The sequence below is a fragment of the Chiroxiphia lanceolata genome, chromosome 1 (genome assembly GCF_009829145.1).
Source record: "Chiroxiphia lanceolata isolate bChiLan1 chromosome 1, bChiLan1.pri, whole genome shotgun sequence".
Classification (NCBI taxonomy): Eukaryota; Metazoa; Chordata; class Aves; order Passeriformes; family Pipridae; genus Chiroxiphia; species Chiroxiphia lanceolata.
The window spans coordinates 78,133,101-78,158,807 of NC_045637.1; the positions used below are offsets into that span (position 1 = coordinate 78,133,101).

General features: G+C 51.7%; 3 protein-coding genes across 3 annotated transcripts; all 3 read right to left on the bottom strand.

Annotated features, from left to right (window-relative positions):
• Positions 1–273: 273 nt before the first annotated feature.
• On the bottom strand, positions 274–2,254 carry LOC116797544 (ras-associated and pleckstrin homology domains-containing protein 1-like). Its single transcript, XM_032709176.1, has 3 exons — positions 2,040–2,254; positions 1,809–1,880; positions 274–1,327 (listed from the first exon to the last, which is right to left on the bottom strand). Exons 1-3 carry the CDS (start codon positions 2,137–2,139, stop codon positions 330–332), a joined length of 1,170 nt encoding a protein of 389 aa, XP_032565067.1. The 5' UTR covers positions 2,140–2,254; the 3' UTR covers positions 274–329.
• A 4,372-nt stretch (positions 2,255–6,626) lies between these two features.
• Positions 6,627–8,188, bottom strand: LOC116784474 (mucin-7-like). The gene is made up of 3 exons (XM_032683183.1): positions 7,806–8,188; positions 7,575–7,646; positions 6,627–7,093 (listed from the first exon to the last, which is right to left on the bottom strand). Exons 1-3 carry the CDS (start codon positions 7,903–7,905, stop codon positions 6,627–6,629), a joined length of 639 nt encoding a protein of 212 aa, XP_032539074.1. The 5' UTR covers positions 7,906–8,188.
• Positions 8,189–11,776: 3,588 nt separating this feature from the next.
• On the bottom strand, positions 11,777–13,543 carry LOC116784542 (cell surface glycoprotein 1-like). The gene is made up of 3 exons (XM_032683291.1): positions 13,335–13,543; positions 13,103–13,174; positions 11,777–12,621 (listed from the first exon to the last, which is right to left on the bottom strand). Exons 1-3 carry the CDS (start codon positions 13,432–13,434, stop codon positions 11,777–11,779), a joined length of 1,017 nt encoding a protein of 338 aa, XP_032539182.1. The 5' UTR covers positions 13,435–13,543.
• Between the last annotated feature and the right edge of the window lie 12,164 nt (positions 13,544–25,707).

The following is a 25,707-nucleotide window of genomic DNA, read 5'->3' on the forward strand; positions in this document are numbered from 1 at the left end:
CTTGGTGCCATTTCCTGCTGCCACCCTGCACTCCCTCCCCATGCCATGCAGACACAGACAGGTTATGGAATAAAAATTGATATCTTTTAATTGATAACCAGAAAAAAACGGTCATCAATATCTTCACCTACAACTACATCTACATCTCTATCTACATAAACACTCTCCCTCCCTCCCTCAGATTGGGACAGATCCCCAAACGATCTGTCCCTCCCCCCCCCCCGGGACAGATCCCCAAACGATCTGTCCCTCCCCCCCCCCGGGACAGATCCCCAAACGATCTGTCCCTCCCCCCCCCCACCGGGACAGATCCCCAAACGATCTGTCCCTCAACAACTTCCTGCCCCAGCCCTGGCTGCGGGAGCCTTGCACTTGCTCCCAGTGCTTGGCTCAGAGCCCCTCTTCCTCTTTGTGCCCCGCCTTTCCAGAGCGATGTTTCTTGGTGACACGCTGCTCTGAGGCGGTGGCAGGCTTGTGCCCGCACCCTGCTGAGGGTCCTGAGGCTTGGTGCCGCCCGCGTTGCAGTGTCCCGTGCTCAGGACGGCTCTGGAAGGCTTGGGGACACTGCAGTCAGTGGGCGGCATCTTCTTGGGCGGGCGGAGCAAGGTGTTCTTGGGCTGGGGGCTGGTGCCACTGGTGCCAGCATGGTCCGTGGGCATGGGGACACTGCTGCCATCATCCCGGCTGGTGCCCACGGCTCCCTGGGAGCGATGCAAGTGGCTCCGAGTCCCTTTCAGCAGGACCCTGCGACGCAGCCCAGTGTCCCTGGCTGGAGTCACCCCAGGGGCCCCGATGGCTTGGCCGTGGAGTGGGCCTGGGTGGCTGGCAGTGGTGTGACTGGGCAGGGAGATGTCAGCCCTCGGGAGGGTGTCCTCCTCCATGGGGACATCGCTGCTCAGTGAGATGTCACAGCTCACAAGGTGATCACTGCCTGAGGGGGAGCCACCATCCATGGGGACGTCGCTGGCCAGCGAGAGGTCACGGCCTGACGGGCTGTCCTCGTCCATGGTGACGTTGCTGGCCAGCGAGAGGTCGCAGCCTGACGGGCTGTCGTCATCCATGGGGACATCAGTGCCCAGCCTGATGTCAAGACCTGGGCTGGTGTCCAAATCCATGGGGACACTGGTGTCTGGAGGGCTACCACGGCCCAGGGGTGTCCCTGAGGGGTTGGCTGAGCCGGTAGGGCCGTGCTGGGTGTCCCGCACTGGTGGGACTGGGACCAGGGGCTTTCTCCGGAGCCGGGCCCCCCGCCGGGCATTGCCTGATGGAGGAGCAATGCCATGGCTGCTTGCCAAGGGGACCGGTGGAGGCAGCTGAGTCCGTGTCCCTGAGGAGCAAAAGATATGGGTGGGGGTTGGAGCGGTCACTGCCTGGAGCCACTGGCACAGGGGAGAAGGGAGATGGGGGGGCTCGGGGCTGGGAGAGTCTCCTGGGGCACCCGCTGAGCCGGCCCCGAACACAGGCATCCCCCTGCTCTGAGCGGGAGCTTGCGTGAGGGACCATCCCTGCGGGGTGAGCTGCCGTGCCACGGCCATGGGGTTGCACAGGGGACGGCAAAATGGCAGAGGTGGCCCCAAGATCCTGGGAAAATATCTCCAAAAGCTCTTGCTTGAACAGAGGTGGCCCAGGCAATGGCAGGTCTGCTCGCTGTGCCGTGCTGAGCCAAGGGGCCCCAGCTGGCAGGGGGACAGGGGTGCTGTGGCTGCTGGAGGTGCCGGCAGGGCTGGAGGAGCCAGGGCAGGCCTGGGGGCTGGAGGGGCTGGGGGGCAGGGAATGCCAAGGGGCCAAGGCAGATGGGACTGCCATACCTGCTGCTGGGGCAGAGGGAGCTGGCAAGGGCTGCTGCTTCTGGCCAGGCTGTTGGCCGAGGTTGGCTGATCCTGCGAGAAAGAGCAAACGCTGGAGGTCACATGCCAGTCGGGGGGTGTCGGGCGCTCAGAGGACTGAGGAGGAGGAGGAGGGGAAGGGGCAGAGGAGCAAGGACTGTGAATGTGCCCGCCGTGCGTCCGGGGGCTTTTGGGCTCAGGGTCTGTCCTCACCTGTGGGGCAGGAGGTTCCGGGCGAGACGAATGGTTGCAGGAACTGGGCTATGGCTGAGCTCCAGCTCACACAGCGCTGCCACAGAGCTGACAGGGCCATGGTCAGTCAGCTTCGGCGGCCGCTCACTTCTGTTGACTGGACCCGGGTCTGGACGCTCCTCTTGGAGCGTCTCCAGGGACGGAATGTTGGGGCTCCCATTGTTGTGTCATAGAGGCAGCAACAGTGCTGGCGCTTCCCTTGTTCTGCCCCACCCCCAACAGCTTTGCCAGCTCTTTGTGGGGAGAGGAAGGGTTAACCAAAGAGTTAGAATCCCAGAATATCCTGAACTGGAAGGGACCCACAAGGATGGTCCAGTCCAACTCCCGGCCTTGCACAGGACAGCCCAGCAATCCCACCAAGTGCCCGAGAGTGTTGTCCAAACGCTCCTTGAGCTCTGGCAGCCTTGGGGCCAAGACCACTACTGCCCTGGGGAGCCTGTTCCAGTGGCCAACCACCCTCTGGGGGAAGAAGCTTTTCCTAATATCCAACCTAAGCCTCCCCCGACACAGCTCCAGCCGTTCCCTGGGGTCCTGTCCCTGGTCACACGGAGGAGAAATCGCTGCTGCCCCGTGGCGGGAAGCTGCAGCCCCCCATGAGATCTGAGCTCAGCCTCCTCCAGGCTGAACAAAGCCAGTGACCTCAGACCTCAAGCGCAAGGTCCCGCACCCGGGTCAGGGCTTGGCTGGTGCCACCTGGCACAACATCAACTTCCAAATTTTCCAACACAGCAGGGAGGACCAAGAAGGCTTGGATAGGAGAGACTATTTACAAGGGACTGCAGTGGCAGAACAAGGGGGAATGGCTTCACATTGGCAGAGGGCAGGATTGGATGGGATTCTGGAAACAAATTCTTCCCCGTGAGAGTGGTGAGGCCCCGACACACGTTGTCCAGAGAAGCTGTGGCTGCCCCATCCCTGGAAGCGTTCACGGCCGGATTGGACGGGGCTTGGAGCAACCTTGTCCAGATGAACTTTAAGGTCCCTTCCAGCGCAAACTCTTCTAGGAGTCTTGAAAAATGGGGGGCACCTGCAGAAAGCAGGAGGTAAATAAAAGCTTTGGCCATATGAAGTCAAACTCTGGTTACCGAAGGTCATCACCTCATTCTGGGGACTAATCTCGTGACTTCTCAGCATTGGAAGTTAACATTGCTGAAAGCGATGCACGTTGACATGAAACCAAACCATGCAACCGAAACTGCCGGGTGGAAGGATCCTGGAGCAAGCTCACCATCCTGGAGGCAAGGGTTGGGCAATTTCTCTGCCTCTGCCGTAAACCTGGCAGTTCTGACCTTACACTGGAGAGTCTTTTTCTGCTCTCCGTTCCATGGGGAGACAAGCGTGGACAAGAAGAAGGGGGTTCTGTCAGGTGACGCTCAAAGGCCCTTTAGGTGTGTGCTGTGATCCGTTGTGCTTGGAGATGGGGTCTAGAAAAGGGGGTTCTTCAGGAGTGCTCAACATCTGGCTCCTGACGTGGAATCCGATGTTCAAAGCGGGCAAGGCTGTATCCAAGGTAGGTTCTGCCCACTTGAGCCTCTGAACGTGTGGAGTTCTCCTGGCAGTTCCAGGCACAGTGACTGCATGGATGTCAGCTGGCTGTTTAGGAGAAAATGTGGGCATTAAAAGAAACAGGGACAGAACCAGATTGAAAACTGTTCTGAAAACTGTTGCAGAAAGTGAGGCTGGGCAGCAAAAGCCCAGCCATAAACATGAGGGTATTTCCCATTCCCTGGCATTCGCACAAGGGCAGAGGGAAACAAGGAGCTGGGCCCATGGAGAAAGACTAGCTGGGCGGTGTTTTAGGAAGACAGGGTGTGCAGCAAATCCGGTTGCGGGGTTAGAGCAGCGAGTGAGGGGAAAAAGGGCATCAGGTAAGGAGGAAGAAGATCCCTGAGGAGGCTCAAGTCAGCTCTCCTGAGATGCGTGGTTCTGATCTTCCGTGCTGCCCTGCTTCGTCCTCCCCCAGTCCTCAACTCCACCCTTAGGAAGAAGAAAGTGTGCTTGCAAAGTTTGTAGGGTAGTCGCAGTTCGCAGTAAGAAGCAGTAAGTTACTGGTGGTTCAGTTGTTGGTTACAAAGGGGTGCCCTTTGCCCAGAGACGGGGGACTGATCAGCAGCAGAGAAAGAAGGTCTCAGGTGGCCACGTCCTCCGTTTTGAAGTGTGCTGTGGCCTGCATTTTGAAAAGTGCCACTGACCTTCCCAACCCCCTCCGAAGGACATAATGGGGGACACAGAGCAGGCGTGTCGGGAAGCCTGTAACCCCGGAGTATGTCAGCCAGTGGAGAAACGCTGGGGAGGGAGCAGCGCTTTGGGCGAAGGGGATAAAAGGGGGCTGCGACCTCCGCTGAGTTGGGAGACCTCACTGAGGTTTGTTCAGCGAACTCTCCCTTTCATTGATACAAAAGCTTATTCTTCGTAGTTAGCTTCTCTGTCTGCTGGTATTTATGTGTCTCCTGGTATTTATGTGTCTCCCAATACCTGGACCTTCAGAAGACCACAGTGCCGTGGTCTCGACAGCCAAGGCTGTCCCTTCCCTTCCCTTCCCTTCCCTTCCCTTCCCTTCCCTTCCCTTCCCTTCCCTTCCCTTCCCTTCCCTTCCCTTCCCTTCCCTTCCCTTCCCTTCCCTTCCCTTCCCTTCCCTTCCCTTCCCTTCCCTTCCCTTCCCTTCCCTTCCCTTCCCTTCCCTTCCCTTCCCTTCCCTTCCCTTCCCTTCCCTTCCCTTCCCTTCCCTTCCCTTCCCTTCCCTTCCCTTCCCTTCCCTTCCCTTCCCTTCCCTTCCCTTCCCTTCCCTTCCCATCTCCAACAAGGCCTTTCCTGTGTGTTAGGATGAGGTGGAGCAGCACAACATTCCTTGTGGCAGGCTCCACCGCCTGGGTCAGGAAGTTGTCACCAACGCCTTCCAGGAGGCTCCTGGACGGTTTGTGCTTGGCTGCGTTGCTTCTCCGGCTGCTCTCAGGGTAGTTGAATGGCCCACGAGAACCAGGGACTGTGACTTGGAGGCTGCTTCAAGCTGCCTGTAGAGCTCTCATCCCCACCCATCCTGCTGCTGCTGCTCAGGAGGCCCGCGGTGTCCCCGCAGTGCCCTCAGCAGCATCCCCATTCCCAGCCTGCCCTTTGATCCCGACCCATCGAGTCCCGAGTGGCTCGCCGTCCACCCCCCGACAGAGCTCGATACATCCCAAGTGCTACCTCCCAGTGATCTACAGAGGTCGTCTCCCTGGACTTCTGTGAGGCCCTGCATAGGGTTCCCAGCACATTCTTCCCGCTCCCTTCCCGCCCCTGTCCAGTGCAGCCCCGGGGCAGCCTGCAGGAGCTCTGTCTGGGGCTGCAGTGGGATGACTGGGGACATGGTGGGGTCAGTGGGAGCAGTGGGAGCAGCCTTCTAAAGCCCCAGAGTGGGAGGATGGTGCCCAGGCTGTGCTCGGGGCTGCTTTCGGCGTGGGGCGGTGTGCGTGAGTCCTGCACGGACCCCTCTGTTCTGGCTCCCATGCCAAAGGGCTGCTTCCCCAGGGGAAGGGGACTCTCCACGAATGCCTGCACCTCCGGCACTGACTCAGGCCTGGAGTGCCCTTTGGGAGCCCTTGGAACCCTTTGGGCCTTGGTGGACCTGCTTGGTGCCATTTCCTGCTGCCACCCTGCACTCCCTCCCCATGCCATGCAGACACAGACAGGTTATGGAATAAAAATTGATATCTTTTAATTGATAACCAGAAAAAAACGGTCATCAATATCTTCGCCTACAACTACATCTACATCTCTATCTACATAAACACTCTCCCTCCCTCCCTCAGATTGGGACAGATCCCCAAACGATCTGTCCCTCCCTCCCCCCGGGACAGATCCCCAAACGATCTGTCCCTCCCCTGGGACAGATCCCCAAACGATCTGTCCCTCCCCCCCCCGGGACAGATCCCCAAACGATCTGTCCCTCCCCCCCCCTAGGACAGATCCCCAAACGATCTGTCCCTCAACAACTTCCTGCCCCAGCCCTGGCTGCAGGAGCCTTGCACTTGCTCCCAGTGCTTGGCTCAGAGCCCCTCTTCCTCTTTGTGCCCCGCCTTTCCAGAGCGATGTTTCTTGGTGACACGCTGCTCTGAGGCGGTGGCAGGCTTGTGCCCGCACCCTGCTGAGGGTCCTGAGGCTTGGTGCCGCCCGCGTTGCAGTGTCCCGTGCTCAGGACGGCTCTGGAAGGCTTGGGGACACTGCAGTCAGTGGGCGGCATCTTCTTGGGCGGGCGGAGCAAGGTGTTCTTGGGCTGGGGGCTGGTGCCACTGGTGCCAGCATGGTCCGTGGGCATGGGGACGCTGCTGCCATCATCCCGGCTGGTGCCCACGGCTTCCTGGGAGCGATGCAAGTGGCTCCGAGTCCCTTTCAGCAGGACCCTGCGACGCAGCCCAGTGTCCCTGGCTGGAGTCACCCCAGGGGCCCCGATGGCTTGGCCGTGGAGTGGGCCTGGGTGGCTGGCAGTGGTGTGACTGGGCAGGGAGATGTCAGCCCTCGGGAGGGTGTCCTCCTCCATGGGGACATCGCTGCTCAGTGAGATGTCACAGCTCACAAGGTGATCACTGCCTGAGGGGGAGCCACCATCCATGGGGACGTCGCTGGCCAGCGAGAGGTCACGGCCTGACGGGCTGTCCTCGTCCATGGTGACGTCGCTGGCCAAGGAGAGGTCACGGCCTGACGGGCTGTCCTCGTCCATGGTGACGTCGCTGGCCAGCGAGAGGTCGCAGCCTGACGGGCTGTCGTCATCCATGGGGACATCAGTGCCCAGCCTGATGTCAAGACCTGGGCTGGTGTCCAAATCCATGGGGACGCTGGTGTCTGGAGGGCTGCCACGGCCCAGGGGTGTCCCTGAGGGTTGGCTGAGCCGGTAGGGCCGTGCTGGGTGTCCCGCACTGGTGGGACTGGGGCCAGGGGCTTTCTCCGGAGCCTGGCCCCCCGCCGGGCATTGCCTGATGGAGGAGCAATGCCATGGCTGCTTGCCAAGGGGACCGGTGGAGGCAGCTGAGTCCGTGTCCCTGAGGAGCAAAAGATATGGGTGGGGGTTGGAGCGGTCACTGCCTGGAGCCACTGGCACAGGGGAGAAGGGAGATGGGGGGGCTCGGGGCTGGGAGAGTCTCCTGGGGCACCCGCTGAGCCGGCCCCGAACACAGGCATCCCCCTGCTCTGAGCGGGAGCTTGCGTGAGGGACCATCCCTGCGGGGTGAGCTGCCGTGCCACGGCCATGGGGTTGCACAGGGGACGGCAAAATGGCAGAGGTGGCCCCAAGATCCTGGGAAAATATCTCCAAAAGCTCTTGCTTGAACAGAGGTGGCCCAGGCAATGGCAGGTCTGCTCGCTGTGCCGTGCTGAGCCAAGGGGCCCCAGCTGGCAGGGGGACAGGGGTGCTGTGGCTGCCGGAGGTGCCGGCAGGGCTGGAGGAGCCAGGGCAGGCCTGGGGGCTGGAGGGGCTGGGGGGCAGGGAATGCCAAGGGGCCAAGGCAGATGGGACTGCCATACCTGCTGCTGGGGCAGAGGGAGCTGGCAAGGGCTGCTGCTTCTGGCCAGGCTGTTGGCCGAGGTTGGCTGATCCTGCGAGAAAGAGCAAACGCTGGAGGTCACATGCCAGTCGGGGGGTGTCGGGCGCTCAGAGGACTGAGGAGGAGGAGGAGGGGAAGGGGCAGAGGAGCAAGGACTGTGAATGTCCCCGCCGTGCGTCCGGGGGCTTTTGGGCTCAGGGTCTGTCCTCACCTGTGGGGCAGGAGGTTCCGGGCGAGACAAATGGTTGCAGGAACTGGGCTATGGCTGAGCTCCAGCTCACACAGCGCTGCCACAGAGCTGACAGGGCCATGGTCAGTCAGCTTCGGCGGCCGCTCACTTCTGTTGACTGGACCCGGGTCTGGACGCTCCTCTTGGAGCGTCTCCAGGGACGGAATGTTGGGGCTCCCATTGTTGTGTCATAGAGGCAGCAACAGTGCTGGCGCTTCCCTTGTTCTGCCCCACCCCCAACAGCTTTGCCAGCTCTTTGTGGGGAGAGGAAGGGTTAACCAAAGAGTTAGAATCCAGAATATCCTGAACTGGAAGGGACCCACAAGGATGGTCCAGTCCAACTCCCGGCCTTGCACAGGACAGCCCAGCAATCCCACCAAGTGCCCGAGAGTGTTGTCCAAACGCTCCTTGAGCTCTGGCAGCCTTGGGGCCAAGACCACTACTGCCCTGGGGAGCCTGTTCCAGTGGCCAACCACCCTCTGGGGGAAGAAGCTTTTCCTAATATCCAACCTAAGCCTCCCCCGACACAGCTCCAGCCGTTCCCTGGGGTCCTGTCCCTGGTCACACGGAGGAGAAATCGCTGCTGCCCCGTGGCGGGAAGCTGCAGCCCCCCATGAGATCTGAGCTCAGCCTCCTCCAGGCTGAACAAAGCCAGTGACCTCAGACCTCAAGCGCAAGGTCCCGCACCCGGGTCAGGGCTTGGCTGGTGCCACCTGGCACAACATCAACTTCCAAATTTTCCAACACAGCAGGGAGGACCAAGAAGGCTTGGATAGGAGAGACTATTTACAAGGGACTGCAGTGGCAGAACAAGGGGGAATGGCTTCACATTGGCAGAGGGCAGGATTGGATGGGATTCTGGAAACAAATTCTTCCCCGTGAGAGTGGTGAGGCCCCGACACACGTTGTCCAGAGAAGCTGTGGCTGCCCCATCCCTGGAAGCGTTCACGGCCGGATTGGACGGGGCTTGGAGCAACCTTGTCCAGATGAACTTTAAGGTCCCTTCCAGCGCAAACTCTTCTAGGAGTCTTGAAAAATGGGGGGCACCTGCAGAAAGCAGGAGGTAAATAAAAGCTTTGGCCATATGAAGTCAAACTCTGGTTACCGAAGGTCATCACCTCATTCTGGGGACTAATCTCGTGACTTCTCAGCATTGGAAGTTAACATTGCTGAAAGCGATGCACGTTGACATGAAACCAAACCATGCAACCGAAACTGCCGGGTGGAAGGATCCTGGAGCAAGCTCACCATCCTGGAGGCAAGGGTTGGGCAATTTCTCTGCCTCTGCCGTAAACCTGGCAGTTCTGACCTTACACTGGAGAGTCTTTTTCTGCTCTCCGTTCCATGGGGAGACAAGCGTGGACAAGAAGAAGGGGGTTCTGTCAGGTGACGCTCAAAGGCCCTTTAGGTGTGTGCTGTGATCCGTTGTGCTTGGAGATGGGGTCTAGAAAAGGGGGTTCTTCAGGAGTGCTCAACATCTGGCTCCTGACGTGGAATCCGATGTTCAAAGCGGGCAAGGCTGTATCCAAGGTAGGTTCTGCCCACTTGAGCCTCTGAACGTGTGGAGTTCTCCTGGCAGTTCCAGGCACAGTGACTGCATGGATGTCAGCTGGCTGTTTAGGAGAAAATGTGGGCATTAAAAGAAACAGGGACAGAACCAGATTGAAAACTGTTCTGAAAACTGTTGCAGAAAGTGAGGCTGGGCAGCAAAAGCCCAGCCATAAACATGAGGGTATTTCCCATTCCCTGGCATTCGCACAAGGGCAGAGGGAAACAAGGAGCTGGGCCCATGGAGAAAGACTAGCTGGGCGGTGTTTTAGGAAGACAGGGTGTGCAGCAAATCCGGTTGCGGGGTTAGAGCAGCGAGTGAGGGGAAAAAGGGCATCAGGTAAGGAGGAAGAAGATCCCTGAGGAGGCTCAAGTCAGCTCTCCTGAGATGCGTGGTTCTGATCTTCCGTGCTGCCCTGCTTCGTCCTCCCCCAGTCCTCAACTCCACCCTTAGGAAGAAGAAAGTGTGCTTGCAAAGTTTGTAGGGTAGTCGCAGTTCGCAGTAAGAAGCAGTAAGTTACTGGTGGTTCAGTTGTTGGTTACAAAGGGGTGCCCTTTGCCCAGAGACGGGGGACTGATCAGCAGCAGAGAAAGAAGGTCTCAGGTGGCCACGTCCTCCGTTTTGAAGTGTGCTGTGGCCTGCATTTTGAAAAGTGCCACTGACCTTCCCAACCCCCTCCGAAGGACATAATGGGGGACACAGAGCAGGCGTGTCGGGAAGCCTGTAACCCCGGAGTATGTCAGCCAGTGGAGAAACGCTGGGGAGGGAGCAGCGCTTTGGGCGAAGGGGATAAAAGGGGGCTGCGACCTCCGCTGAGTTGGGAGACCTCACTGAGGTTTGTTCAGCGAACTCTCCCTTTCATTGATACAAAAGCTTATTCTTCGTAGTTAGCTTCTCTGTCTGCTGGTATTTATGTGTCTCCTGGTATTTATGTGTCTCCCAATACCTGGACCTTCAGAAGACCACAGTGCCGTGGTCTCGACAGCCAAGGCTGTCCCTTCCCTTCCCTTCCCTTCCCTTCCCATCTCCAACAAGGCCTTTCCTGTGTGTTAGGATGAGGTGGAGCAGCACAACATTCCTTGTGGCAGGCTCCACCGCCTGGGTCAGGAAGTTGTCACCAACGCCTTCCAGGAGGCTCCTGGACGGTTTGTGCTTGGCTGCGTTGCTTCTCCGGCTGCTCTCAGGGTAGTTGAATGGCCCACGAGAACCAGGGACTGTGACTTGGAGGCTGCTTCAAGCTGCCTGTAGAGCTCTCATCCCCACCCATCCTGCTGCTGCTGCTCAGGAGGCCCGCGGTGTCCCCGCAGTGCCCTCAGCAGCATCCCCATTCCCAGCCTGCCCTTTGATCCCGACCCATCGAGTCCCGAGTGGCTCGCCGTCCACCCCCCGACAGAGCTCGATACATCCCAAGTGCTACCTCCCAGTGATCTACAGAGGTCGTCTCCCTGGACTTCTGTGAGGCCCTGCATAGGGTTCCCAGCACATTCTTCCCGCTCCCTTCCTGCCCCTGTCCAGTGCAGCCCCGGGGCAGCCTGCAGGAGCTCTGTCTGGGGCTGCAGTGGGATGACTGGGGACATGGTGGGGTCAGTGGGAGCAGTGGGAGCAGCCTTCTAAAGCCCCAGAGTGGGAGGATGGTGCCCAGGCTGTGCTCGGGGCTGCTTTCGGCGTGGGGCGGTGTGCGTGAGTCCTGCACGGACCCCTCTGTTCTGGCTCCCATGCCAAAGGGCTGCTTCCCCAGGGGAAGGGGACTCTCCACGAATGCCTGCACCTCCGGCACTGACTCAGGCCTGGAGTGCCCTTTGGGAGCCCTTGGAACCCTTTGGGCCTTGGTGGACCTGCTTGGTGCCATTTCCTGCTGCCACCCTGCACTCCCTCCCCATGCCATGCAGACACAGACAGGTTATGGAATAAAAATTGATATCTTTTAATTGATAACCAGAAAAAAAACGGTCATCAATATCTTCACCTACAACTACATCTACATCTCTATCTACATAAACACTCTCCCTCCCTCCCTCAGGTTGGGACAGATCCCCAAACGATCTGTCCCTCCCTCCCCCCGGGACAGATCCCCAAACGATCTGTCCCTCCCCTGGGACAGATCCCCAAACGATCTGTCCCTCCCCCCCCCCGGGACAGATCCCCAAACGATCTGTCCCTCCCCCCCCCCTAGGACAGATCCCCAAACGATCTGTCCCTCAACAACTTCCTGCCCCAGCCCTGGCTGCAGGAGCCTTGCACTTGCTCCCAGTGCTTGGCTCAGAGCCCCTCTTCCTCTTTGTGCCCCGCCTTTCCAGAGCGATGTTTCTTGGTGACACGCTGCTCTGAGGCGGTGGCAGGCTTGTGCCCGCACCCTGCTGAGGGTCCTGAGGCTTGGTGCCGCCCGCGTTGCAGTGTCCCGTGCTCAGGACGGCTCTGGAAGGCTTGGGGACACTGCAGTCAGTGGGCGGCATCTTCTTGGGCGGGCGGAGCAAGGTGTTCTTGGGCTGGGGGCTGGTGCCACTGGTGCCAGCATGGTCCGTGGGCATGGGGACGCTGCTGCCATCATCCCGGCTGGTGCCCACGGCTTCCTGGGAGCGATGCAAGTGGCTCCGAGTCCCTTCAGCAGGACCCTGCGACGCAGCCCAGTGTCCCTGGCTGGAGTCACCCCAGGGGCCCCGATGGCTTGGCCGTGGAGTGGGCCTGGGTGGCTGGCAGTGGTGTGACTGGGCAGGGAGATGTCAGCCCTCGGGAGGGTGTCCTCCTCCATGGGGACATCGCTGCTCAGTGAGATGTCACAGCTCACAAGGTGATCACTGCCTGAGGGGGAGCCACCATCCATGGGGACGTCGCTGGCCAGCGAGAGGTCACGGCCTGACGGGCTGTCCTCGTCCATGGTGACGTCGCTGGCCAAGGAGAGGTCACGGCCTGACGGGCTGTCCTCGTCCATGGTGACGTCGCTGGCCAGCGAGAGGTCGCAGCCTGACGGGCTGTCGTCATCCATGGGGACATCAGTGCCCAGCCTGATGTCAAGACCTGGGCTGGTGTCCAAATCCATGGGGACGCTGGTGTCTGGAGGGCTGCCACGGCCCAGGGGTGTCCCTGAGGGGTTGGCTGAGCCGGTAGGGCCGTGCTGGGTGTCCCGCACTGGTGGGACTGGGGCCAGGGGCTTTCTCCGGAGCCTGGCCCCCCGCCGGGCATTGCCTGATGGAGGAGCAATGCCATGGCTGCTTGCCAAGGGGACCGGTGGAGGCAGCTGAGTCCGTGTCCCTGAGGAGCAAAAGATATGGGTGGGGGTTGGAGCGGTCACTGCCTGGAGCCACTGGCACAGGGGAGAAGGGAGATGGGGGGGCTCGGGGCTGGGAGAGTCTCCTGGGGCACCCGCTGAGCCGGCCCCGAACACAGGCATCCCCCTGCTCTGAGCGGGAGCTTGCGTGAGGGACCATCCCTGCGGGGTGAGCTGCCGTGCCACGGCCATGGGGTTGCACAGGGGACGGCAAAATGGCAGAGGTGGCCCCAAGATCCTGGGAAAATATCTCCAAAAGCTCTTGCTTGAACAGAGGTGGCCCAGGCAATGGCAGGTCTGCTCGCTGTGCCGTGCTGAGCCAAGGGGCCCCAGCTGGCAGGGGGACAGGGGTGCTGTGGCTGCCAGAGGTGCCGGCAGGGCTGGAGGAGCCAGGGCAGGCCTGGGGGCTGGAGGGGCTGGGGGGCAGGGAATGCCAAGGGGCCAAGGCAGATGGGACTGCCATACCTGCTGCTGGGGCAGAGGGAGCTGGCAAGGGCTGCTGCTTCTGGCCAGGCTGTTGGCCGAGGTTGGCTGATCCTGCGAGAAAGAGCAAACGCTGGAGGTCACATGCCAGTCGGGGGGTGTCGGGGCGCTCAGAGGACTGAGGAGGAGGAGGAGGGGAAGGGGCAGAGGAGCAAGGACTGTGAATGTCCCCGCCGTGCGTCCGGGGGCTTTTGGGCTCAGGGTCTGTCCTCACCTGTGGGGCAGGAGGTTCCGGGCGAGACGAATGGTTGCAGGAACTGGGCTATGGCTGAGCTCCAGCTCACACAGCGCTGCCACAGAGCTGACAGGGCCATGGTCAGTCAGCTTCGGCGGCCGCTCGCTTCTGTTGACTGGACCCGGGTCTGGACGCTCCTCTTGGAGCGTCTCCAGGGACGGAATGTTGGGGCTCCCATTGTTGTGTCATAGAGGCAGCAACAGTGCTGGCGCTTCCCTTGTTCTGCCCCACCCCCAACAGCTTTGCCAGCTCTTTGTGGGGAGAGGAAGGGTTAACCAAAGAGTTAGAATCCCAGAATATCCTGAGCTGGAAGGGACCCACAAGGATGGTCCAGTCCAACTCCCGGCCTTGCACAGGACAGCCCAGCAATCCCACCAAGTGCCCGAGAGTGTTGTCCAAACGCTCCTTGAGCTCTGGCAGCCTTGGGGCCAAGACCACTACTGCCCTGGGGAGCCTGTTCCAGTGGCCAACCACCCTCTGGGGGAAGAAGCTTTTCCTAATATCCAACCTAAGCCTCCCCCGACACAGCTCCAGCCGTTCCCTGGGGTCCTGTCCCTGGTCACACGGAGGAGAAATCGCTGCTGCCCCGTGGCGGGAAGCTGCAGCCCCCCATGAGATCTGAGCTCAGCCTCCTCCAGGCTGAACAAAGCCAGTGACCTCAGACCTCAAGCGCAAGGTCCCGCACCCGGGTCAGGGCTTGGCTGGTGCCACCTGGCACAACATCAACTTCCAAATTTTCCAACACAGCAGGGAGGACCAAGAAGGCTTGGATAGGAGAGACTATTTACAAGGGACTGCAGTGACAGAACAAGGGGGAATGGCTTCACATTGGCAGAGGGCAGGATTGGATGGGATTCTGGAAACAAATTCTTCCCCGTGAGAGTGGTGAGGCCCCGACACACGTTGTCCAGAGAAGCTGTGGCTGCCCCATCCCTGGAAGCGTTCACGGCCGGATTGGACGGGGCTTGGAGCAACCTTGTCCAGATGAACTTTAAGGTCCCTTCCAGTGCAAACTCTTCTAGGAGTCTTGAAAAACGGGGGGCACCTGCAGAAAGCAGGAGGTAAATAAAAGCGTTGGCCATATGAAGTCAAACTCTGGTTACCGAAGGTCATCACCTCATTCTGGGGACTAATCTCGTGACTTCTCAGCATTGGAAGTTAACATTGCTGAAAGCGATGCACGTTGACATGAAACCAAACTGTTCTGAAAACTGTTGCAGAAAGTGAGGCTGGGCAGCAAAAGCCCAGCCATAAACATGAGGGTATTTCCCATTCCCTGGCATTCGCACAAGGGCAGAGGGAAACAAGGAGCTGGGCCCATGGAGAAAGACTAGCTGGGCGGTGTTTTAGGAAGACAGGGTGTGCAGCAAATCAGGTTGCGGGGTTAGAGCAGTGAGTGAGGGGAAAAAGGGCATCAGGTAAGGAGGAAGAAGATCCCTGAGGAGGCTCAAGTCAGCTCTCCTGAGATGCGTGGTTCTGATCTTCCGTGTTGCCCTGCTTCGTCCTCCCCCAGTCCTCAACTCCACCCTTAGGAAGAAGAAAGTGTGCTTGCAAAGTTTGTAGGGTAGTCGCAGTTTGCAGTAAGAAGCAGTAAGTTACTGGTGGTTCAGTTGTTGGTTACAAAGGGGTGCCCTTTGCCCAGAGACGGGGGACCGATCAGCAGCAGAGAAAGAAGGTCTCAGGTGGCCACATCCTCCTTTTTGAAGTGTACTGTGGCCTGCATTTTGAAAAGTGCCACCCCCCCCACATTCCTCCTTCGGTTTTCGACTGCCCCCACCCAAACCTCCTCCGAGCCCTTCCGCCTGTCTCTCTGTTGCTCAGTCTCACCTCAAGGTCGCTACCTCTCCCTCATCGTTATGGGGGGGAGAGGGTAGCAGCGAGACTGCTTTGGTCTCTCTCCCCTGCCTGGAGTTCTTCCACCTCTGCATGATCACAGCTGCTTCTCCAGCTTGGGACCACCCCTCAGCCCATCTCTGGCTCGGTTCCCCTGCCGCGGCAGGGGGGACTAGCTCCAACCCCCTGACTGGCCTTTCAAGTCCATGCCACCACCTTTTCTGGGCAGTGGGGGGGGAAAACCCCCTAGCCTTAGTCACAGCATTCAGTTCAGTTCCTGGGCTCACCACAGCCCGGCTGAGGCGGGGAGAGGGCCTGGCCCTCCTCAAGGGGCCCGCAGGCCTCTCTCCTCTCACCTCATTTCTCTGAACTCTCTCTCACACTACCAACAACTTCCTTCCAGCTGTTGTAATATCCTAATTTCACAGGGGTGAAAAACAGCTCCAATTGGTCTCTCACTGGAAACTAACCTGGGATTAACCACTTCCAGCCCCCTCCAGGGGAGGTGGCTCAAACCACTGCTAAAAGAACTACTAAATGCAGTTGTATCTGTATCCAAAGCCTAAATTCATTGACACAACAGAAGCATGAAAAGCATGAAACTCCATACCTGTATTTGTAATGGGTGGGACGCAAATGGATGGGATTAAGGTTAAAGAGTGGCACTAAGAATTTTCTGGAGGAGGAAGAATCTGAATTGGACCATGAATAGTTTAATGAGTAGGACCACCTAGTGTAGAGAAAAACAAACATTATCTAGGTTCACAAGCAAAGAAAGGATTCATTCACCATGAACTCTGACTGTGGATTACATCTTTGAATTTCTCACCAGAAAAAATTATTACCTCAATAACTCTTTATTAAATGTAATTACTCTACTTAGTATATTTTTAAGCCTTTGGATCTAATCTTTCAGTCAAGTCCCTGACATTAAGTCTTCCAGAATAAATCCTTTGCTTCTTTTTCCGAGACACGTGATGCTGATGGGATGATGATATATGGCATCATGCTGTATGCTCAAAAATATAGTGTGGTGTGGAGTTGTTTTTTTTTGTTTGGTTGGTTTTTTGGTTTTGTGTTTGTTTGTTTGTTTGGGGGGGTTGTTTCTTTGTTTGTTTTTTAAGAAAGGAAAGAACCCAAATAAAATGTAATGAAAGGAAACTCCCAAGAGAGCTATATCTGTAAATATGTTTAGCATAGGCAGAAGCTGGGAAATAAGTTGTGCCACACTGCAGAGAATCTCTGATGGATGGAAGAGGGATGGTATAGACAAGTGTATTCACTGGGCAGGAAATCTTTTTAAAAATGTATTAACTCTCACACTTTTCCTGCAAAAGCAGATGGCTGTGTAACATATTGCAGTTCAAAGAAAACGCAGAGTGCCACAGGAGGCTGTTCCTTTGAGTAATGAAGCTGGTTACGTAAAATAAAAATAAAATGGATAGCTTTTCATGTATTTGAGAATGTCTTTATGAAGGACATGTAAGACAATAATGGATTGCAAACCTGAAACCATTGTGCTATAATTTTATATGTAATTTAATGTTGTCCTATCTGATGCTTGATGGAAGCTGCATCTTCCCTGAGACGTACTTTCAACTTACCTGGAATTTCTTGTTGAACAGATAAAAGGAACATAAAATTTATTTTTTTAAAAGATAAAAAATATATACATAAAAATTTCATTGAATTGAATTTCATAGAGTAAGTGAAATGGGGTGGAGCTGAATTAGGAGTTGAATATATGAAAGCAGCATTAATAAGGAGATTTAGGTTGACAACCCTGAAAAAAACAGAGCTGCCTTTTCACAATATAAAGGGTCATTGACTGTATTTATTGCCAACATAATTGTTTTGTTCTATGAAGCAAAGAAATAGCTTTGTTTATGAGTGTGTTTGCATATTTGATGACACTGACGATGAACATGTCAATAAAGAGGACACAACGTGAATTCCTTTCATATATAAAAACTTTTTTCAAAAATTTTATTATCTATGATAAAATACTAATAACTGAACACACCATCTAACAGACATTGTAAAAGAACAATGGTTCCCACATTTTCTGCTTCAAATTCCATGAGCACCTTTTGAATATGTGTGCTTGCAAAAGTCCGGGATGCATAAAAGCATACTGAGTGACTTTTGAAAAGTCATGGCAGTCATGTAAAGTCCCCAGTGACTGGAGAAAATGAAATGTTGCACCCATTTTTAAAAAGGATAATAAGGAGAACCCTGGGAACTGCTGACCAACAAGGCTCATTTTTAGACCCAGTAACATCATGGAACAGATCATCCTGGAAGACATGTTGAAACCTATGGAAGACAAGGAGGTGATTCGAGACAGCCAAGATGTTTTCACAAAGGGCAAATCATGCCTGAGTAATCATGGCCTTCAACAATGGAATGACTGCATCCCCGGACACAGGAAGAGCTACAAATATGATCTACTTGAACTTCTGTAAGGCCACTCATACAAAATTCTTGCCTCTAAATTGGAGATATGGTTTTGAAGAACTGTTAGATAAGAAATTGGTTGGATGGCTATATCCAAAGGGTTACACGGGCAATGTCTCAATGTCCAAATGGAAAACAGAAGTGAAAGGTGTCCCTTGAAGGTGTGTACTGGGACCAATACTATAAAATATTTTCATCAATGGCATAGATAGTGAAATGGAGGGCACTCTCAGCAAGTTTGAAGGTGACACAAGTTGAGTGGTGCAGTTGATTCACTTGAGGGAAAGGATGCCATCTAGAGGAATCCTTGACAGGTTTGAGGAGTGGGCTGATATAAACCTCATGAAGTTCAACAAGGCCAGTTCCAAGGTCCTGACCTTGGGTCAGACAATTATCAGTATCCATGCAGACTAGGTGAAGAACTGATTAAGAGTAGCCCTACAGAGAAGGACTTGGGGATATTGGGAGATAAGTTATGTGTAAGTCAGCAAAGTGCACTTGCAGCTCAGAAGCAAATGGTATCCCGGACTGCATAAAAGAACTGTGGCCAGTAGGTCAAGGAGGACAATTCTCCTCCTCTATTCCACCTCATGAAATGTCACCTGGAGTAATGTGCCCAGCTCTTGGATCCACAGTACAAGCCAGACAAAGACATGTTAGAGCAGGTCTAAAGGAGGGACACAAAAATGAGCACAGGGCTGGAGCACCTCTACTATGAAGAAAGGCTCAGAGAATTGGGGTTGTTCAGCCTGAAGAAGAGAAGTTTCCAGGAAGACCTTATTTCAGTCTTTGAATACTTATAGGGGGATTATAAGAAAGATAAAGATTTTTTAGTGACAGGGGGCAATGCATTTAAATGGAAAGAGAATATATTTATATTAAATATAAGAAGAATTTTATTTTTTATTAGAGTGGTGACACAGTGGAACGGGTTGTCCAGAGAAAGAAAACCTGAAAATTAAGGTAAGAAAAAGGTAGATCACATAATTTTTTTCCTCCAACAGAATAGACAGGAAATTTTCTTTTATTCTCTAGAATCTAGAGAGCTCTTGTCACAAAAGGTGATTTTTCACTAAGTGTTTAGTCCACTTGAAATGTTTTCATGTCTGTTTATTGAGTAATTAAGCAGAAGTTTTGCTCTTTAGAAACTACCATTTCTTAATTGGTAAGTTAACTTCATGCACATTGCTCCCATAATGTGCCACTATTTGCCACAGTAAATGTTGAGCATGTGATCATTAGTTCTTAACAAATTGACCATGTTTGTTAAAAGTTAAGCTCCATTTCTGTAAGGTTTAGTTATGTGGGTTTTTTTTTTAAACTTCATTAACAAATTAGTTTTTCACAGAATCAGTGTAGTTACTCTTGGTTAATATTGGTTCCTATTCATCATAATTGATAGTTCAATAAACAATACACTTTTCTGTCTCACCAGATAATGGCTTTGCTGCTGTGTACATGCACTTCAGTATCATCTCAATGACTTTCACATGAATAGCTGAGACAATAATCAGTAGTGCACTCAGAATGGAACACCATTTGTTGTTTAAAATACAATAAATTATACCAAGTCGGATGTATGACAGAAATTCACTAGCATAGTACAAAAGTCATTAACTCAGACTGAGACCTGGCTTATTTCCAGTGACTTGAGTGGAATTAAGCCAGTGCTAAATTTGGCCCATTAACTTCTGTATGTTTCTGCTACATATAACTTTGCATATTCTGTATTCAAACATTTTATTACAAAGATTAATAGCTTCTCTCCTATTGCATTAACAGTCCAATAGCATGACAAGGAATAGCTGGCACAATACAAATGCATAAACTCATTAAAAATAACTATTTGACACAGTGGGTTGTGCTACTCAGGGACTGATTTCAAATCCTGACTGAAGTATATTGCTGCACTGGCAAAATGTCAGAGATTCATGAGATCTCAGACAGATCTTGCCTGAACACTGTCATGAATAGTATCTGTAAATATTATCTAAAAAATATCTTTCTTATTCTAATAAATTACAGTACAATTCTCATTTCTAGTGTAAAAAGTAATGTATCATTATGGCTAGATATCTCCAAAAATTTTTGTAAGGTTATGACATACCTAAATTTGATACAGGGTAGTTGTTTAGATGGACCTTCAGGAACATATGGACTGTTTCGCCTGCCATCACTTCTGATGGTGTTGATCTTGACTTTCAGTGCTGTTAACTTTGTGCTTTATCTTCAAAAAGTGAGGTATCTTTGTTTAATTTTCGAAACAGCTTATCTGCATTGACATAGATCCTGTATTTCTGAGCAGAACAATGCACAGCTATAATGGCTATGAGGGAAAGAAATATAAGGTTCTGCATGCGATTTAAGTCTCAAAGGTAAAAGGTAAAAGGTAGCAAGAAAATTCTAGCGACCAAAGCACAATTGGAGTTGAAGCTGGCCAGAAATGTAGGAGACAATAAAAAATGTTTCTTCAAATACATTAATGGCAAAAGGCAGTGTAGAAATAACATTGACCCATTACAGGATAAGGACGGTCACCTCACAAACAGACATAGGCAAGGCAGAGGTGTTTAATGCTTTCTTTGCCTCTATCTTCAACATGCGTAATGGACCAAGGGGGTCTCAGTACCCGGAGCTGGAGGACCCTGACTGAGAGAATGATCAACTCCCAGTTGACCCTGAAATTGTGTGGGATCTGCTGCTCCAGCTGGACCCCTACAAATCTATGGGACCTGATGGTATTCATCCAAGAATACTCAAGGAGCTGGATGTCATTGCAAAGGCCTCTCTTGATGATTTTCGAGTGGTCTTGGGAATCCAGAGAGGTCCAAGCTGACTGGAAGCTGGCAAATATTGTCCCAATTTTCAAGAAGGGCAAGAAGGGGGACCCTTGAAACTACAGGTCTATCAGTCTCACTTCAGTGCCTGGTAAAATAATGGAAAATATTGTTCTGTGAAGTATTGAAAAACATCTGGAGGACAACACGGTCATTGGTCACAACCAGCATGGCTTCATGAGAATAAAATCCTGCTAGTCAAACCTGATTTCCTTCAATGACAGGGTAACCCATCCAGCTGATCAAAGGAAGTCAGCTGATGTAATCTTTTTGGACTTCAGCAAAGTTTTTGATACTATCTCTCACAGCATCCTTCTGGACAAAATGTCCAGCATACAGCTGGATAACCGTGTTATGTGATGAGTAAGCAAATGGCTCCCAGGTCAGACACAAATAGTTATAGTGAATGGGGTAACATACATTCACTGTCATACGGTCACTAGTGGGGTTCTAGAGGGCTCCATCTTCAGCCAATTTCTCTTCATCTTCATTAACAACTTGGACGCAGGACTCGAAAGAATACTAAATAAGTTTGCTGATGACACAAAACTGGGAGGAGCTCTCAACTTCCTCAAGGGCAGAGGGACCATGCAGAGACATCCTGACAAATTAGGAAGATGGGCAATCACCAACTGTATGAATTTTAACAGGGGCAAGTGAGAGATTCTCCACCTGCGATGGGAAAACCCTGGTTGTGTGTACAGTCTGGGGAATGAGATGCTGGAAAACAGTGCCACGGAAAGGGACCTGGGGGCCCTGATCAGTGGAATATGACCAGAGCCCTGGCAACCAGAAGAGTCAACCATGTCCTGGGTGGCATCAGGTAAAGCGTCGCCAGCTGGTCGAGGAAGGGGATTGTCTCCCTCTGCTCTACACTGGGGTGACCTCACCTTCTATATTGTGTGCACTTTTGGACACCACAATATAAGAAAGATTTTAAGCAGTTAAAGAGTGTCAAAGGAGGGCAACGAAGATGGTGAAGGGCCTTAAGGGGAAGCCATATGAGGATTGGTGGAGGTCACTTGGTTTGTTCAGCCTAGAGAAGAGGAGACTGAGGGGATTCTGTGATTCTGTTATCCCTGTTCCTATTTTACATTAATTTTGCTTATCTGTGGACACTAAACAGGGGCAAATCAGGCCTGTTGAATAATTCCTGATTATAGTCTTATGCCATGGTCATGTCTTTAAACATATATTTTCTAATAGCTCATTTTTTGGCTATGAAGTAATACAGTTGATATTCCCATTTGTGATACTGTAACAAAGAATAGCAATGTATTGATTCTTTACCTGTTTGCCACAGTATAATTTCTGAATGTCTGTTCAATTGCAATAGTGTAAAAAATGTGACAATGCAGTTTATCAGAGTTCTACAATAATTATTTTCTTCTCATTACTTGAATGGAAATAGAAATATTAAGCCCTCAATTGACAGGAAGACTATTTACTATAGATTGTGAAAAGCAATTACCTTGCATGAACTTGCCTAGCAATTTGTCAAAACCTCTGAAAAACATGGAATTTCTTTCCCAATATCTGTCTCCCAGTTGTATTGGAATAAAATACTTAAAATAGGAAGTCTTAGACTGACAAATCCTTATGATGCACTTCTTTTGCATGCAGTCATCACTACTCTTCCTTTATCTGACCGATGACTAGAAAGTCAAAACACAATGTGGATTTGTTTAGAGATGAAAGGATTCAAGAAAGGAAAGAACCTCAGCAGATGGAGAAATTAGGGCATGACTGTATAATGCCCATGCTTGATAGTGCATTATTACCACTTAACAAACTGAAACACTCATTCGTTGGTTTCTAAGTAAATCAAAGAGCTGGCAGACAACCCCCCAGAAGATGACCTGCCAGTCTTCATTTCCAAATTTTTACTTCCATTAAAAGAGCTGAATTCAGCATGATTAATTTTTAAAGCATTCTAGATGAATGTTAATTAGCTGTACGAAGCATTTGATTCATCTGTCATTTTTTCCTTTCTTTATGGCTAATATACAACAATGATAAGTAGCATGTTTTACCCCATGTTTTGCCAACTACACTTTTCAGAATTTTAGTAATTTATGATTAGATATGTTTACATGAAGGAGGCGCAGATATCATCTTGACAACCATTTTTCAGGATACAGCTGTTGCTTAGGGGGTAAACTTTACACTTTCCAATGTTTGTACTCTTAGCATCCATATTCTAGATAACATGAAAACCTGAGACTTGATGGGTCTTCAATTGTGCATTTTATTTGGTTAAATCTATGTATACTGACTGCTCTTTGTATCTGTAGATTTAGATAAAAATTCTGTAATGGAACTCTGCCCAGTTTTTGTGTAAAACTTTAAACAAATGTAAATTGTCATGGTACAGTTCATTCAAAATGTTTTATTCTATGGTGAAAAGAGAACTGAAATAACTATGCTGCCAAGACTAGAATTCAACTCTGCTGTTTTACATTATAAATTTGTATAGTGCTTTTCTTCTCAATCCATGAAAAATCAGTATAATTGGTCTTGCATTTATAAGCCCTACACTCATTGGCTGTTTAAATACTATATATAAAAATAATGTATTCTCTTTGTTTTGACTGGAAAGGAAGGATATCACATAAGTTGTCTCCATTAAAAATAAATTGAAATTTGTCATTGAAATACCTTACTTTTACAGTGAAGACACATGGAAGGGTGTTTCCCTGTGTAGATTCTAATCGTATGTTTTTCTTGATGGCAATAGCAGATACATAATGGACAGAAGGCTGTTTTTTCAGGAGAGCCACGTGATGTCAAGAATACCAGAGAGTTTCTTCATTAAAATAAGCATACAAATATGTGTATGCATATATATATATGTATATATTTATGTATGTGTGTATCACTTTCTCTCTTTCTTTTTAACAGACTATATTATGAGAAGAGCTAACCCAATCCCTTTGGCATTGGTGCAAATGTAACACACACTTGTGGAAGACTGAGCAGTAAGGAGTTAATATGTTTCCGTTCCTCAAACACCAATGACCATTCAAGCAGGCAAGTTAAAACAGGATGTGGATGGAAAGGGGTCTGTACAGAGCTAGGGCAGCACCTTTCTGGGACCAGTTCCCCTGTTCTGGTCCATGTTGACCGCACAACATAAAGGACAGCACAAGTGCAGAAGTGGGGTCAAGAGGCAGGTGTGAACTGTCGCCTGAGGGTCAGTCCAGTAGAGGGGGATCAAGTACACCAGAAGACCCTCAAAACTCCCTGAGCGATTTCCAGAAAGGTCCAGAATAAGAGACTGCATGTGTTAACTCACTGACATGAAGAGTGAGAAACCTAACCCCAGAATGTGGAAAATATAGCTATAAAAAGGTACCCCTTCAAATTCCATGTGGCATATCACTCCAGGGCACTGGGCATCATGTTGACTGGATTGATGTTGGACCCAGGACTGATGATCTCCTTTCCTCTCCTGAAACAGAGCAAGGGTTTAGATACTGGAATCTTAGTCTGAGGAAGGTTTTACAGATCTCACTCTGAGGAATGCTGCATTTGTGTTAGAAGGTAGCAGAGACAGAGAACAGGTATTAAGGGATTAGTCCAGGGAGCGATGGTACCTTGCTCTGAGTGTCCTACCTACCTTTGGTATGTTCTGTTCTAATAAAGGATAACAGAAAGGTCAATTTAGTAGTCATAAATAAGATAAAGTGGACAATCCGGGGAGATAAAGATGCTGAGACAAGGGGTTTTCACAAGCCCCTAGCATGTAGTCAGGAAGAGTTGAAAAGTTCACTGAAGATGAGGAGAAGAAAACGACCCCCTCACAAGGTTGAAGAACCAGAATGACCCCAAGGAATTACCCCAAAAGGATGACTCCACCTCACGCTCCGCCTAAACGCCACCTATTATGAATATGATAATTAGATTGCAAAACTGAATGAATATGCATGTAAAGATGTTGTAATCCTTCATGAAAACTGTATCAATTGATTGGCATTTCACGGAGAACTTTGGAGCTAGTTTGTCTGGTGCAAACCGGCTAGTCTCCCCAGCACTGTATGCAATAAATACCTTTGCTGCTTAAAGACCACATTCTGTCTCTGAGCAGTTATTCTGTACTGTTTTTGGCATCACTCCTATCTGATCTGTCTTTTGTTCTATCTTTCTTTTCTCTTTTCTTTTATTCTCTTATTCTTTTTATTATTAGAAGACAGGGTAAAACATATACCAATTTCTGTGCCATGTGTGTAGTTTACTAATAAAACTCTGTGGGCCTTTTCAGATCCTTCGACTTTTACTGTTCTTTTTAAATCACAGGCATCTACAGCTCTCAGGTGTTCCCTTCTGTTTAGGAGAGGGAGGCAAAACTATCTACCAGAAAGGTCAGAAAGAGGATCCGGGGAACTACAGTCCTGTCAGTCTGACTTGGTTCTGGGGAAGGTCATGGAGCATCTTGGGTGCCATCATGTGACATACCAGGGGATCAGGCCCAGCCAGAATGGATTTATGAGAGACAGGCCTGCTTGACCAACCTGATCTCTGTCAATGATGATGTGACCCCCTTAGTGGATAAGGGAAAGGCTAAGTAGTAGATTTTAGTAAAGCCTTTGACGCTGTCCCCCATAGTGTTCTCCTTGAGAAGCTGGCATCCCATGGTGCAGACACGTCCTGTCCTGGGTGAAAAACTGACTGGATTGTCTGGCCCAGAGAGTGCTGGTGAATGGAATTAAATCCATTTGATACCCAATCATCAATGGTGTTCTCCAGGGTTCAGTATTGGGGCCAGTCCTGTTAAATATCTTTATCAATGATCTGGACTAGGGAATCAAGTGATCCTCAGTAAGTTTGCAGATAGCACTAGACTGGGTGGGAGTCTTCATTTGTGAGAGTGTAGGAAGGCTAGACAGAGGGATCTGGACAGACTGGACCAATGGGCTGAGGCCAATAGTATGAGGTTCAACAATACCAAGCACTGGGTCCTACACTTGGGTCACAACAACCCCATGCAGCACTACCAGCTGGGGCAGAGAGCCTGCAAAGCTGTCTACTGGAAAGAGAACTGGACTTGTTGTTTGACAGCTGGCTGAACATGAGCCAACAGTGTGCCCAGGTGGCCAAGAAGGTCAATGGTATCCTGGCCTGTATCAGAAATAGTGTGACCAGTAGGACCATGGCATTGATTGTCTCTTTTTTTTGGTAGTGATAATGATCTTGACTCCTGTCAAGGAGACATGAGGGCGCTGGAG

What these genes read in the sequence shown, in the direction of transcription:
- LOC116797544 (XM_032709176.1), bottom strand. Translation starts at nt 2,139, where the DNA reads ATGGCCCTGTCAGCTCTGTGGCAGCGCTGTGTGAGCTGGAGCTCAGCC. An exon ending in CGGAACCTCCTGCCCCACAG is followed by an intron (nt 1,881 to 2,039) that starts GTGAGGACAGAC and finishes TCTTTCTCGCAG; the next exon opens with GATCAGCCAACCTCGGCCAA. An exon ending in TCCCTCTGCCCCAGCAGCAG is followed by an intron (nt 1,328 to 1,808) that starts GTATGGCAGTCC and finishes TTTGCTCCTCAG; the next exon opens with GGACACGGACTCAGCTGCCT.
- LOC116784474 (XM_032683183.1), bottom strand. Translation starts at nt 7,905, where the DNA reads ATGGCCCTGTCAGCTCTGTGGCAGCGCTGTGTGAGCTGGAGCTCAGCC. An exon ending in CGGAACCTCCTGCCCCACAG is followed by an intron (nt 7,647 to 7,805) that starts GTGAGGACAGAC and finishes TCTTTCTCGCAG; the next exon opens with GATCAGCCAACCTCGGCCAA. An exon ending in TCCCTCTGCCCCAGCAGCAG is followed by an intron (nt 7,094 to 7,574) that starts GTATGGCAGTCC and finishes TTTGCTCCTCAG; the next exon opens with GGACACGGACTCAGCTGCCT.
- LOC116784542 (XM_032683291.1), bottom strand. Translation starts at nt 13,434, where the DNA reads ATGGCCCTGTCAGCTCTGTGGCAGCGCTGTGTGAGCTGGAGCTCAGCC. An exon ending in CGGAACCTCCTGCCCCACAG is followed by an intron (nt 13,175 to 13,334) that starts GTGAGGACAGAC and finishes TCTTTCTCGCAG; the next exon opens with GATCAGCCAACCTCGGCCAA. An exon ending in TCCCTCTGCCCCAGCAGCAG is followed by an intron (nt 12,622 to 13,102) that starts GTATGGCAGTCC and finishes TTTGCTCCTCAG; the next exon opens with GGACACGGACTCAGCTGCCT.